General features: G+C 44.7%; 1 protein-coding gene across 10 annotated transcripts in view; it reads right to left on the bottom strand.

The window, feature by feature from the left end:
* Positions 1 to 8,757: 8,757 nt before the first annotated feature.
* The window catches only part of RBM47 (RNA binding motif protein 47), a 113,896-nt gene continuing 107,526 nt past the window's right edge, over positions 8,758 to 15,127 (bottom strand). For all 10 annotated transcript variants that reach the window (XM_032781913.2, XM_032781915.2, XM_075066505.1 and 7 more), the window contains 2 exons: positions 14,636 to 14,835; positions 8,758 to 11,845 (listed from right to left, as the gene is read on the bottom strand). In XM_032781913.2, the coding sequence (XP_032637804.1) occupies positions 11,591 to 11,845; positions 14,636 to 14,835 (455 nt within the window). In that variant the 3' untranslated portion in view covers positions 8,758 to 11,590. The remainder of the gene's footprint in view (positions 11,846 to 14,635; positions 14,836 to 15,127) is intronic.

The following is a 15,127-nucleotide window of genomic DNA, read 5'->3' as shown; positions in this document are numbered from 1 at the left end:
TTTAATATTTGGCTTAGTAATAATAAAAATGTGGCTGTTTACATTAGAAACATTTTCATATGTGTATTTACACCACTGCCACCTACCAGAAAGAATCAGAATTTCTGTAATGTAAGTCCTATGCAATATATTCCTAACAGCTAACAAAAATTCTCTTATAGATCAGTCATGATTTTGGAGCAAGAGGATATGACTTCTATCCAGACTGAGTAGACAGAACATCACTAAAGTAGCTCAGTTTATTTCTCTCCCACAGGATCCAGAGAATGGTTATGCATAGTTGCTCTTTCTGAAGGGATCTCATTTGTGGGATCCTACAAAAATCAGTTCTGTCTACCCTCCTCCTCAATAATTACGTGAAGCCACTTGGAGAGTGAAATATCATGGGCTCAGCTAAGACCAGCACAGCCTGATAATGTTTTCAGTCCCCTCTAAGGCTGTTACTGAGCTGGTTGGTATGTAGTCAGGCAGCTGCTGGCCTGCAGTTTGAGGGACTAGTGGGCACAGGCATAACAGATGATACAAGGAAGTCACCAGACCTGCATATCTCCCACCATTCCTGCTAGGAGCATGTAGGAGAATGCACCAGTTAGTCCCTACCCCCAAAGTACAGGGCACCGGCTGCTCCAGCAGCAGCAGGAGAGGAGAGACAAGGAGGCAGGGCAGAATTTGTGTGGTGCTGAATGGGAGTTCCCACCACAGCTGTAGTTCATCTCTCTCATCATTGGTTCCTGCCCAGCTCCAGGTCCAGCCCTGTGTTTGAAGAGCCAGTATTGGGAGGAAGCCCAGAACCCAGCTCACCCCATCACAGCCTGGGTGGACTTACTCCCCACAGGAACCAGTGAGGAGAGCTCCAGTAGTGAGGGAGTCCTGCCCAAGTCAGGAACACAAAGGTACCTCTTCTCTAACCAGTCCTCCCAATGACCACCGTAGAGGCTGTTCTCTCCAGCTGAGCAGCCACTCCACTGCCAGGGGCCTCAGGACAACACCCCTGGCACTGGCAAATTAAAGAATTTTGGGTCCCTGTGTGCTATGGAAATTGGGCCCCCCCTCACCTTCCTTAAAGTGGCCCTGCCCCATACATATCCCATCCCACACAGACCCCAGAATGCCCCCTCCTTATCCACACACAGCCCATCAAATGCCACTCCCACCCCACACATCCTGACACCCCAACACCTCCCAATAGTCCTGACATATATCTTGCTCACCACAGCCCCCAACACCTCAGCCCCATTGACATAGCTCACATCTCCCACTTACCCCTAATATCCTGGCTCCCAACATCCCCCACTTGCCCCCAACCCCTCACCCACCACCCCCAGGACCTTCCTGGCCACTCACCCACTCTTGTGCCTGATCTCAGCCACCCAACTATGTTTGCGCCCATCACCTGCTCCATACTCACATAGCCCCTTGCTGCTCAGGTTTGGCCTGGCCACCTCTCTGTCATAACTGAGGGGTGTCTGGGCTAAATTTGAGTGAGTGGCTTTGCAATCTGGCACTTGGGGTTGCAGCACCTCACAGATTTCTTTTTGTTTTTCTCTCTGTGGTCAAGGGTCCCCTCCAGCTCCCCGGAGATGGTGACACTGTGCAAGTGCACTGAGTGCACATTGGTTAATCTGGGCCGGCCTATCACCGTGACATCTGCAGGTTACCTGTCTGCCATTGCTGTTCTCATGATCAACTGCTAAGTATGGGGAGCTAACTAGAGACACTTCCATGAGATGCTGGAGAGGGGAAATGTGGTGGCTTGAGGGGTTGTAGGAGAGGGGTGAAGTTGATGTTTATGTATTGGGGGGAGAGCATGGTATCCAGGAAATGTGACATGTATTATCTCATATTGTCACATGTATTGCTGACCAGGCATTTTTATGATGGAGCCCCTTGTTAAAATGTCAGTGGCATATCACTGTGTTGTGTACATTTGAAGAATTTGTCCATCACTTTGCAGTTCATAGAAGGCTTCTTGATAAAGCTTTAGGATTTGACTACTCTTCTTGAAAATGTTGTGCTTCTTGAAAGACTATAGCCTGCAGGACTGGTCCTTCTGTTCTTCATGTTCTAGAATAACAGGTTACTCCAGTCCTGGCCTTTGGGTGAAAGGCATGGAATCCCATTCTAGTTCACTGGAGGGTCAGAGAATGTATTTTGTATTAAAATAGTCCTACAATTAAAACATCAGCAAAAACTTAAACTTTCAGTTTTTAATATTTCATTTATTTGTGATCCTGATCAATGATTATTACAGTTGGCCTGCATTCACATCCAAAGAGAGAAGCCAACCCTGCAATATTCCATGAAGGGTCTTCAGATTTTGCAATGGAAAGAGTGTAACAGCCCACCCCAGGGCTTAAGCTCTGTTGGAAGGAGGTGAGTGGCGTCAATGTGGTATTATCGCCCTCAGAGCACCAGAAAGCCCCTCCCCATGAGTTCCACATGTTCAGGGTGTAGAGTTTACAGAAACCAAGCAGACAGTGGTTGGGGTGAATGCAACAGTTTTCTTTCCCAATTACACATACTCTTAACAGTGGTGAGCTGGAGCCAGTTCACACCGGTTCCCATGAACCGGTTGTTAAATTTTGAAGTGGTTTTAGAACCGGTTGTTAACCTGCTTCCCTATGAGGGGGTGCTGTGGCTTTGATAGGCTCCAGTTGGGAAGTGATATAATTCCTCATCTGGCCGCTGGGGGCACTGCACTGCAGAAGCCATGTGGGCTGCCGCTTGGCTCTGGGAACGGGCCCTTTTGCTGCTGCTGCTCCCCCGACCCCTGGCCCTGGGGCTCCTGCTGCTGCCTGGTGGGTCCCCAGCTACCAGGGGTGGCTCTATGTTTTTTGCCACCCCTAGCACGGCAGTCAGGGAGCCTTCGGCAGCATTTCTGCCGGAGGTCCACCAGTGACGCAGATTCAGCGGCAGTTCTGCGGGTGATCTACCGGTCCCGCGTCTTCAGCGTACCTGCCGCAGAATTCCCGCCAAGGCCGCGGGACTGGTGGATCTCCTGCAGAAACGCCGCCGAAGGCTCCCTGACTGCCACCCTCATGATGACTGACATGCTGCCCTGTCCTGGCTTGCCGCCACAGGCACATGCTTGCTGCACTGGTGCCTGGAGCTGCCCCTGCCAGCTGCTCTGCTGGGCCTGGGCTTTGTCCTGCTGCTCAGGCTGCTCTGAGCCACTCTCCCTGTGAGTACTCGCCACCCAGCACACAGCCAGCCCCTGTCTCCAGCCAGCCCCTCTGGCCCCCACTTCCCTGCCCGCAGCCAGCCCCTGCCACGCTCCCTACCCCGCCCACAGCCAGCCCCTGCCACACACCCCCTGCCTGCTCGCAGCCAGCCGCTGCCGCACCCCCCTGCCTGCCTGCAGCCAGCCCCTGCCCTGTCTCCAGCCAACCCCTGCCACACCCCCTTGCTGAAGCGAGCCAGCCCCACACTCCTGTCTCCAGTCAGCCCCTGCTGCACCCCCCCTGCAGTCCTGCCTGAAGCCAGCCAGCCCCACACTCCCTGTCTCCAGCCAGTTCCACACCCCCTGCCCTGCCTGCAGCCAGCCCTGCACCCCTTGCTTCCAGCTAGCCCTGCCCCACACTCCTGTCTGCAGCTGGCCCCACATCCACTGGTGCCCTGCAGTTCCGAGGATAGTAACTCTGCACACCTGCTTCATTGAGGGGGGCAGGGAGCAGCTGGAACCCACACATGTGCACACCCTAGAGTGACCAGACAGCAAGTGTGAAAAATCGGGAAGGGGTTGGGGATAATAGGAGCCTATATAAGAAAAAGACCCAGAAATTGGGACTGTCCCTATAAAATCGGGACATCTGGTCACCCTAGCACACCCTCAGAGAATGACGGGGACACATACATATGAAACAGAGCTCATTTCTAGTTCAGGCTCATCTTTTTAAAAAAGAACTTTAGGTAAGGTTAACATACATGCGTATTTTCCCGAATATGTCAGGCTTTTTGGTTCTTAAATCATTGTCCAGAAAAATATGGACATTTTCTTTTTTGTTAAGTATGACTCCCAATGACTCAATGCATTGCCACTTCTTATGGAGAAAGGTACAAAAAATACATACTGTGGTACATCACTTCAATCAGAACTTTTTATAGGGAACTGGTTGTTAAGATTTTGGCAGCTCATCACTGACTCTTACCTCTTTTCTGTGTGCCCCCTAGTGGTCACTCTAAACTTCACAACTAACACCTGATGGGCTCTGTGGTTTTGAGGGGAGGGGGAAGAATTACTGAGCAGGGAGGGACAGAGCCAAGGAACAACTGCTTTCTGTAGTATCATCTATCTATAAAACCATAGGTGGTTGTTTTTTTCTGGGTAAGACATGGCTCTGTCAACTTTAATTTACATGGATTTCTGCTTCGTAATGTCATCTTCTCTCTTCCCTTCCCCTCCCCAACGCCTGGTTGGTGTCAGGGGGCCCAAGGAAATCAGGTGGGACACTGGACCTCAGCCTGGATTCCTCTGTCCACCACACATGCCCGAAGAACTATATGATTTCCTGTGTAGAATTTGGAATGTGTGGGGCAGCACATCCTTGCCTTAGGGAATGGAACCTCTGTAGCCAAACCCATGAAGTTTTCTTGAACCAAGCCTAGTTCAGTAAGGTCATCTTACAAACACAACTGTTTCAGTGGCACTTTTTATGTTAATATCCTCAGCATGACTCAGGCATATTTGAACCTTATGATAGGTTAATCATTGATTAAGAGCTTACAAAACTGGGAAAAGATGCCAGCAAGCTAGAGAAACAAGAAACTCTTGTAAATGTTTCTATTTTAAAAGGTCGGAATGCTTATAAAATGTATGGTTTGCAGTTTTATTTTAATAATTAAAAAGGATCTGATGCAAAGTTAAGGGAATATTCCATTAGCGCCTCAGCGTCACTCTTTACAGTAAAACAACTGTTCATCTCCCTGGGAAGAGTGCTTGATTTTATAGTTAACAGAAAACTGTGTTGTAGGTCTTACCACAGCTTCTCTTTGCAAACACGTCAGGAGCTTGGGTGTCTTTTATTTATCCTTCAGCATAAATGTAGGTGGGACACTAATTGGGGACTAAATGTGGTGGAGTCAGTGCACTAATTGGACACATCAAAAATGAACCTCACCTATGGAATGTGCACGCACCAAGGTCACAATAGCTCCCAAATCTCACTCAGAACAGCTAGGGCAAAATTCTGCTTGTGCCTCCCTGCTCCCTTAATATACAGTAGTTGGGCTAGCTGTCTCTGATACTGAGTGAAGTGATGTGCATCCCCAACTCCAGCTGAAGGCAATGGGAGCTGAGGGAATTCAGCAGTTCACAGAATAGGTCCTCTGCTAAACCCAGGAAGCCCTCATTTGGATTTTTGGTGTGATCTGGTGTGGCAGTTAGTGTGTTAGCAACGTTGGAAGCCCTAGGACTGAAAGAGGTTAAACCTCTGTATTTGGCACTGGTGTGCTCACTACTGGAACGCTGTGTCCAGTTCTGGAGTCCGCAATTCAAGCAGGTTGTTGATAAATTGGAGAGGGTTCAGAGAAGCACCACGAGAATGATTAAAGGATTGGAAAACATACTCTATTGAGCTCCTTGAGTAACAGACACCAGGGCCGCCCAGAGGATTCCAGGGGCCTGGGGTCTTCAGCGGCGGGGGGCCCTGCTTTGGAAGTAATTCAGAGGCTGGGGGTCCTTCCACTCCGGAACCCACCACTGAAGTGCCCCGAAGACCTGCGGCGGGGCCCTGCGCTGCCGAATTACCGCCGAAGACCCGGCTGCACTTTGGTGGCAGGTCCCACTTTGGCAGTAACTCCTTCCGCCCCAGAGTGAGTGAAGGACCCCACTCCAGGGGTCCCGAAAAACTCTCGTGGGGGCCCCTGCAGGGCCTGGGGAAAATTGCCCCACTTGCGCCCCCCCGGGTGGCCCTGACAGACACAGACTGCACTCTTTGAATGGTTTAACAAAGAGAAGGTTAAGTGATGACTTGATCACAATCTGTAAGTACCTAGATGGGGAACAGAAATTTGATAAGAGGGCTCTTTAATTTACCAGAGAAAGTATAAAAAAATCCAATGGCTGGAAGTTGAAGCTAGACAAATTCAGAGAAATAGCATGTAATTTTTAACAGTAAGGTTAATTATCTATTGGAACAATTGCCCAAGGGTTTGGGGTAGATTTTCCATCATTGGCAATTTTAAAATCAAGATTGGATGTTTTTCCAAAAGAGATGCTCTAGTTAAAACAAGAATTAATTCAGGGCAGCTCTGTGGCCTTCATTGTGGAGGAGGTCACACTAGATCACTGGTTTTATAATGTTAATCTACAGTGTGGATGGTTCTCTGGCTCTGAAACCTGTTTTCAGCATCATATTGATTAGTCATGCTGTGAACAGGCTTAATTGACCTGCTACAGAAAATGACTGCTGGAGCAGTTGAATCGTTTAGACTTGACTTGCCAGGGTTGCTAATGCTGGTGTGCAATGGTTAGTGCCCCTGTACAGGTACAGCTGAGCTGGTGTTAACGGCAGTGGGAATTTTTAGGAAAAAATTCCTACTACAGATATGGCTAAAGAAACCTACTGGAGGGTTCCTCTAACAGTTTGTATTCAAGACTATTTTTGTACTATTTTTGATCACCAGGGTATGTGAGCAAAGGAACTCAGCCATTATTCCATCATGCTAAGGGACAGGTGAATTATAAAAACATTTGCTTTCACATGATGGGTGTAACTGTATGTGACGTATTTATGCAGTTGATGTCCTTCTCCTTGGATGTAGGACTTCATATTTCTTAGTACTAATTCTTCCCTGGTTGCCTGCAGCTCTCATTGCTCTAGTTGCTCCAGGTTGCTTTGCAGTTTGGTTCCGTTCCCCCTGTATTTGCTTTTCCTCCAATTTTGGTATCTTCAGTAAATTTGGCCACAGATGAATGTGCGCGCACATGCACACACCAAGAGAGAAAAAGAAGACAGAGACTTTCTAAAAGTCTATGCAGAAAGCCAAACAGATATAGGCAAAATTAGCACATTCTGTTTAAGGGGGGACCCTGCCTGAAGACTGACACATGCAGAACTGAAACACTCTAGGAGAGCAAGGTTACCCTGGGTTTTAGCCGTGACAGAAAATCCGCACAGGAGCTTCTGCAAGTATAAGATGCAGACGGATAGATCAGTGGTTCTCAACTAGGGGTCTGGGGCCCCCTGGAAGGCCGCAAGCAGGTTTGAGGGGGTCTGCCAAAATAAACCAGAGAACAGAACTGGCATTAGACTTGCTGGAGTCCAGGGTTGAAAGCCAAAGCGCCACCACCTGGGCCTGAAAGCCAAAACCTGAGCAACTTAGTTTTACAGGGCCCCCTGTGGTGTGGGGCCTTGGGCAATTGCCCTGCTTGTTAGCCCCTAATGCTGGCCCTGGTTTTTAATCTTCTGGATATGCAGAAAAACAATTGTGGCACAGGTGGGCCATGGAACTTTTACAGCATGTTGTGGGAGCCTCAGAAAGAAAAAGGCCGAGAACCCTTGGGATAGATAAGAGACCGTGGAGTCATTCATCTGTAGTTCTGATTCAAATATCATTCAGGTTCATGGTAGCTTATGTGAAATGAGTTGTTGGCTTTAGTCCAGTTCCAACACAGGTGTCTACATTACAAGGGCAGTCAAGGGAGTAAGGCAAAGACTGAATTGGCACAGAGTCTTAACTATCATCTGACACTTAAAAGTACACCTCTACCCTGATATAACGCGACCCGATATAATACGAATTTGGATATAACACCATAAAGCAGTGCTCCGCGGGGGCAGGGCTGCACACTCCGGTGGATCAAAGCACGCTTGATATAACGCGGTTTCACCTATAACACACTAAAATTTTTTGGCTCCCTAGGACAGCGTTATAGCAGGGTAGAGGTGTATTTGGGGGTTCTGAGACCGTGAGGAGAATATGGTATTGCTACTGCCTGCTTTGAGGAAGGCTTTGGCCTGCAGGGCTGGCAGACAGCCTTTTATAGCCATTGACATTTCCTTTTAAAAATGAAACTCTATATATTGAGAAGACATGCAGAGAAGGGACAAATATATGAAAGATCAGTATCTTTTTTTCTTTAAAATGTCTGTGCACAAATGTAGTGCAAATGAAAAAAACAAATGAAGGGCTCATAGCCCTGAACCACAACAGGCATAGTAAATGTAGATAGATTCCCTATGCCAGAGTGCCAATATATTTCACTTTTAGTGCTGCCCTGCAACATCCCTGCTATTGGAAAACTATGTGGTAGTTTTGTGTTCTGGATAAATGGAAATGAAAGTCAGACACCAAACTCAGCTCCATCTGTGTGCAGAGAAAAATTTTCACCTCTTGGTTAAATTCTATATGGCCTGATCCAAGTCCCATTGAAATCAGTGGAAAGACTCCCATTACCTTCAGTGGGAGTTGGAGTGGGGTCCATAGTTGGTATGTTCTGCTCAGAGATTAAAGTAAGGGAGGGAAGTGGAGGAGCACATCTCCCCTTTCTCTATCAAAAACAGTGCATGCTCCTCCTTGTCCAAGTGTTCCTCCTTGTCTGGTGCTGCTAAAAATCTAGAGAGTGCTCTCCCAACTCTGGCCATATGGCAAAAGCCTCCTCTTTCAATTTACTTGACTTTAACCCACAAATTCTACTCAGTTCACACATTTGCCCCACTTCTGTTGCAAATAATTGGATAGAATGTATCACATGCAACAGCTTTTTCTCTGTGACTAAACCCGGCAAGCAGCATTTTAAAATGAAGTAACAATATCTGTTTTTAAAGAATGCTTTATTTACTACATTCTAGGAACGTACCATAAATGGAGCAAGAACTAAATAAACTCAGAAGTTTTAACCAATACAAAGAACAGAGATATAGTAAAACACCCAAAATACTAGCACTTCTGAAAATGAGGCACGCTAATATATATATATATATTTATATATACATATATATTTCTTAATATAGTTTGTTCTTAACCTAAAAATGTTCACATTTCAAGTCATAAACTTACTTCAGTAGTGTACATGAAATGGTGGAGAAAACAAGTAAAAAGACAGACCACAGGTGCGGGGCTCAGAGATACCTAACTGACTGTACTACCAACTTTTGGCCCCAATCTTGCCATTGGAGTTTCTAGCACAGACCCCAGTCATCAATGCCATTTGTTTTTAAAGTATCTTGGTGTCTGCCACCTTGGGATATCATCTCCATCTTTATTTTTGTTGCACATAATATACAGGCATATGTAAAATACAGTAAGAACTCTAGTTGCTGTTTAAACTAAATACCTTGGAATGGATCACGCCCTCTGCTTCTGCAAGCAGAGGAGACTTTGATTTGGGTAGATTCCTCTTGGTGGGCACAGAAATGGGGGCAGGGAAGTGATGGCTTCAACATTATCCCTCCCACCATCTCTCCACTGCTGGAACTTGCCAAGGTTTTGGTGGAGGGGCTGGGATGGGGTGAAGCAGAGTATCAACCCACATTCCATTGTATTATCCTCTGCTGACCCCATGGGTTTCTATGCAGCAATCCAGTTAAGTATTGAAGCTGCATGAAGTGGCATTTACTCATGTTGGGTCTTATCTGTGGCCACTGCACGGTATGAGATGACTTAGCCAAAGGCAGAAGAGGTGGGAACCATCTCCCACTTCCACTGGGTTGGGCTTCTATTCCCCACCGATTCCCAGGAGAGATTGGTTTTGAAGGCTGCTCATTCCATGCAATCAAGCCCTTGGATAACACTGCAGTTGGGTTGGGCCTAAGGTCTAGGTGTGTTTTTGGAAAGGCTGGAACATGTGATAAAACTCTTGTGGGAAGGAGCATTGGGGGCAGAATCTGATTTAATGGTTAGCTTCCTCACAGTACTTTTGATAATAGTTAAATAGCATTAAATATAACCGAGTGTTTGCTGAGTAAAAAACAGTGGCCCAACTTAAGTTGAGAAAATGCATATTAGGTGGTCACTTATTTTAGTTAGATATGATCTGAAATTATTCTTAATGGGTAAAAGATACCTTTATTGTATGGACCTGCAGTTGATTATTAAATTAAAAAAGAAAGCAGAATTGTTTATTCACTACCCTATTGCACACCACACTTCATTAGAGTTGTCTTGGCAAAGCTGATGCACTTCCTAAAGTGAGTGAGCTATTCCTTTGACATTTTACTGTATTTTACATTCACTGCATTACTAAATAAAAGCCTTTAAACAGGCCACAAAACACTGCAATAATATATTTACTACTTAATAAAACAAACTTTTTAATAACATTGAAATAAAATGTTTTTTGTTTTGTTTTGTGACAAACCACATACCATGTAAATTAGCAACATAAAATGACTTTTAAAATGTATATTAGAAGATATTTACAAACTCTGTTTCTTAAATTCTTAGGGGTATAGTCTCTTCCTTCCCTGATGTGCATGCATAACTCCAATTAACGCTAATAGGAATTAGGCGTGAAAGGGAGAATGGGAAGGAGGCTAGCCCCATTTTATTAAGAACAATATCACTAACACCCCTAGTACCTTAGAAATTTTGCATGAAACATGATGAAGCTAAAGGTAAATAATGCAGTACTTCCTGCTGACAAAAGCACATTTGGCCCTGTCTAAGATATCATACATTCTCTGTCACTACTACTTACACTTCAAAAGAATAAAATAAAAAGAGCATTTAAAAAGAAACTAGGTTTTATACTGGAAGAAGATCTAAGTCAAGATACCTCTCATGAAATATTAGATACTCTGAGCAGTGCTCAGAGACTGAACTAGAAGTGACTTCAATAAATATAAAAGCCAGATGTTGCGGAAAACACAGCAGCCTCTTCTTTAGCTAAAACGATTCATGAAATCATGCTTTAAAGAGGTTTGTTTTATGAGGTTGTTTTTTTAAAATAGATATTTGTTGCCTGTGATTTTTGATAGTGATAAACAAACTGTACTAATGCCAGCACAAAATGCAGAGGTCTCGCTCATTTTCAAATTGCACTTTCCAGTATAACTTTTTAAATAAGATACTTGTTGTTTTAAACAAAAACAAACAAAAATCTATTGTATGTATTCTTTAAATATTGAAAATATTCTTCAAAATATATTGTTTATACATTTCCTAGCTGCTCAGATGTACTTTTTTTTAATATATATATAGTTGATATATTATTAAAGGCACTACAAAATAGAATTCTCTGGAGTGCAGAAGTTACTAAAAAATAACCTTCATACCACAAATATATTGAAAATATAATTTGCTTAAAAAAAAAAAACCCCAACCAAAAAACCCCCCTATGCAATCCCACTACTGTGTATAAATGTGTATAGGCAATGGGCTTAATGCATGTAGGTCACTTAGAAATGTATGAATACAGGTATGTTAAATTTTAAAAATATCCTAAAACATTAGTGAAAACGTCACATATATAAAATATTTCATACATAATATTTGATAACATTCTTCACTTTCAGGTTTTTTTCAGTTTACTGAGTCCAAACATATTCTTTTGCAGTAGGTTCTTTCTTCATAAATAGTAAAGTGTTCCTTCAGTGTTTGTCCCTCCCTTCCCGTCCCCCCACCCCTAGCTCCCCACTGTTTGATAGTCTCAGTATGTCTGGTAGACATCATGTATTGGAACCTGGATTGTTGCAGTAGGAAATGCCTGAGGTATATAGCCGGCATATCCTCCATAAGCTGCGGCTGCTGCTGCAGCTGCTGCTGCGTTCTTCTGTAGTGTGGCTATAGTTGCTGTTGTTGCAGCAGGAGCTGCAAACGGAACATAACTTGCACCATAAATCCCTGCAGCAGGAATTCTCTGAATATTTGGAGCCATGGTGTATACTGGAGTTATGGGGCGACCCTGGGGACAAAAAATTGGCATTTAACGTTCCAACTCACAGACTTTATCCAGTCACTAGCAATCTAATCTACCAGGATAAGTATAATTATTTCACACAATAAAAAACTGAAGTGAATCCTTTAAAGTTAAGGAAGGATGATCTTGTGTTGAAGGCATAGGACTGGGAGTTAGGAGACAGTGGATTTGATTCTGCTGGCAAGACCAAGGCTGTGGGCCTGTAAGGGTAGAGACAGCACATCACAGGTGATGGGGGGAAGGCAAGCCAGTGAAGCCATGTGCATCACCTGCTCTTCCAGGGGACCTGGAACTAGCAAGCACAGGCCGGAAAATAAGCAGGGCCACCTGTGGAGGGAGGGAGTTAGAGCACAAGGGTGATGTCACTTTTGTCTTTGACTCTCTCTGGCTCCTCAGCTACTATTACAGATTTCTGAAGGCAGAGACAAGAAGTTTAAATTTAACATATTACTGCTCCTTCCCATTTATCCTCTCTTGCCAAACTTTGTGTTGCCCCTCACCAAATCTGCTCCACCAGTGTTTCCAGCCTTGTCTGCTCATTTTCAGCTGCCCACACAGTCACTTTCGTGCCTTCTTCCACATGGCCCTTATGCATGGTTCAACCTCCCCATCCATATATACATCCCTCTTAAAGATGCATTTCTGCCACACGGCCCATAGTGAATCTAGCTGACTTGTATACAAAAAGACAGAACTCCCTAAACTCTGTCTACATTTCTGTCTTTCCTTGAGCACTTCAGGGAAAGGACTGTCCCTTCTCGAATGTCTGTAAAATACCTAGTGCATCCTACATGAACAGATATCTCCCTGGTAGTTTTCACTAGTACAACTTCTGTGGAACTCCCAAATTAAGCTGACACTGCTTTCCTCCGCTGGGGGCAGCAGTAGTACCACTGCCTTCCTGCACCTAAGGGTACATTCCCCACTCTGGTACCACTGCCTTTGTTGGTGTAGGAGGTGTCAGTTCTCTCAGCACCCATAGGGGCAAACCAAGTTCCTGGGCTATAATCCTAGCTGTGATACAGGACAGGCCACCAGGCCTCAATTCTGTAAGATGGGTGTAATAATAGTTTTCCTAATCCATTGCTTGTTGTGGGGCTAAATTAATTCATGCTTGTGAAACATCTGAGCTTCTTGTATAGAAGGTGCTGCTGAAGTGCAAAGTATTATTAATACCTCCCCTTGTCCCTGTTCACCTTCTGAAATCTCACGACTTGTTTCCAAAGAGCTTTGCAGATCAGTGATATGGCAATAAGTTTACTTAGACTGTAAGCTCTTTGGGGGCAGGGAGTCTTTTTGTTTTGTATTTGTACGGCTCCTGGCCCAGGACAGGGGCTGCAGGACAAATAAGGAATAATAAAAAAGGAAGGCATTTGTTTTGCAGATGTTACTGTGCCCAAAGAGTCTGTCACAATGTAATTACACAGAGTAATTCTGGAGCTGTAGTAGCCTCAGAGTGTCATTTTTTTTCACTATTAACATAATAAATGGAAGGGAACTACAAAAAAAAAAGTCAATCTGTCATATCAAAATAAACCCTTACAGATCCAGCCAATGCCATAGGTTGATGGTGGCTTTCCCATGAGAGGGTTTCAGGATGGATTCCCATCCTGGTTTCTTGCTCCCTGACTGGACTGGCACTGCTACAGAGGCAGCACCAACAGCCTTTTAGGGAAGCACTTCTGCACTGTCAATAGAGACTATCCAGTCAGTTACAGGATAGTCTCTATTGACAGTGCAGAAGTGCTTCCCTAAAAGGAATCTGCTAGCAGGCTTCAAAGGGTGAGCAATGTATTTCTGCTTACTAGTGCCTATGATAATGGCATGTGAAGGTTCATGTGGCTGGAGCAGTAAAAAACAAAACAAAACACCTCAAGCTGAGAAGGGATCTGGGGTTGTGTCTAGTCCCACATGCACAAAAGTGGCAAAACAGTTTGTTTTTTTAATGTTATGTATGTCCAGTTTCCACTTGCTGAACTAAAGACTCCCCAAAATAAGTGCTGAAAGTGCCTTAGCTGCATTTTGTTCTGTTGAACATGAATTCTCTCATCCTATGTCAGACTGAAGAGCTTTTTACTATTTGCAGAGATCTTCTTAATTGTTGCAATTACACATTGCATTGCTACAGCACCTTCCATTAGAGGATCCCAAAGTGCTTTAGAAACATTACAGAATTTATTCCCACAACACTCTAGGGAGATAGGAAAGGGTAATTATCACCATTTGACAGACTGGGTAAGTGAAGTACAGAATCGTTAATGTTGCACAGCAACTCTGTAGTAAAGCCAAGGCATAAGTAGAATTGCTTCTACCTGTGCTTTAACCACCTTCCTTTTTCTCTGTGGCCAATATGCTCCCCTGCCCTGTGCTATATGGGGAGGAGAAAATAAATTAAAATGATGGGAAAAGACCCTAAACTGAAGAGGGAGCCAGTGTTGCAAGTTTCTAAACTCTTCCCCCCACAAGCCCAAGGAGACCCTAGCATAGCATCAGGGCACACAGTTCTGGCAGAGGCATATTGAGGCTGTGCAATAGCACTCCAGCTCTACACAAAACACTCCTTTGAGCTTTAGCTAATCTGTGCAATAGTGAATGTGACTCATACTTTACCTGTTTGGGGCTAAGTGATTTACTGCAATGTGAGACAACTGTTAAGGGAGGGCTGTTTTTTTTAATCTAATAACTAAACAATCTCCCTTTAAACTGCAGCATGGCAAGAGGCCAGGGTTTCAATGTACCAGGATAAGCTTAGCAAGGACTACATGCTGAATTTACCTGAAAAGGTGGAGGGGTTGACACTGCAGGTATAACAGCTGCTGCGGCTGCCGCTGCTGCTGCCACACTAGCTGGATCCTGCTGGACAGCAATGGGATTGATCATATGTTCCACTGCGTGGATTTTGCCATCGTCCATCATTTTGGCTGTTGGAGCTGCCTGAAACATGGAGTACTGGGCTCCAATAGCAGGGATGGCCACTGGAACAGACCACATACACAAAAACATATTGGAGTTGCATCTACAGTGCTTTCTTTCCAAGGTAAAAGAAACCTCTCTTGCTAGGTAATTTACACCACGCTCATCACTGTGATATACAACACACAAGGTCTTTAGGGGTGCTTCTCAATTCATATGTTAATTACTATAAATATTTCAAGGTGTGCTCATGGACTCTACTACAATTTTGTATGTACTGCATAGCTTTCGAACACTTTTATCTCAATGGGCTCTTAAAGTAGGACCTTCCCCCATGAGGGTCACACTGAAAAC

The sequence above is a fragment of the Chelonoidis abingdonii genome, chromosome 5 (assembly GCF_003597395.2).
Source record: "Chelonoidis abingdonii isolate Lonesome George chromosome 5, CheloAbing_2.0, whole genome shotgun sequence".
Lineage (NCBI taxonomy): Eukaryota > Metazoa > Chordata > Testudines > Testudinidae > Chelonoidis > Chelonoidis abingdonii.
Note: the sequence above shows the minus strand (reverse complement) of the source record. Positions and strands in the feature narration are given on the sequence as shown.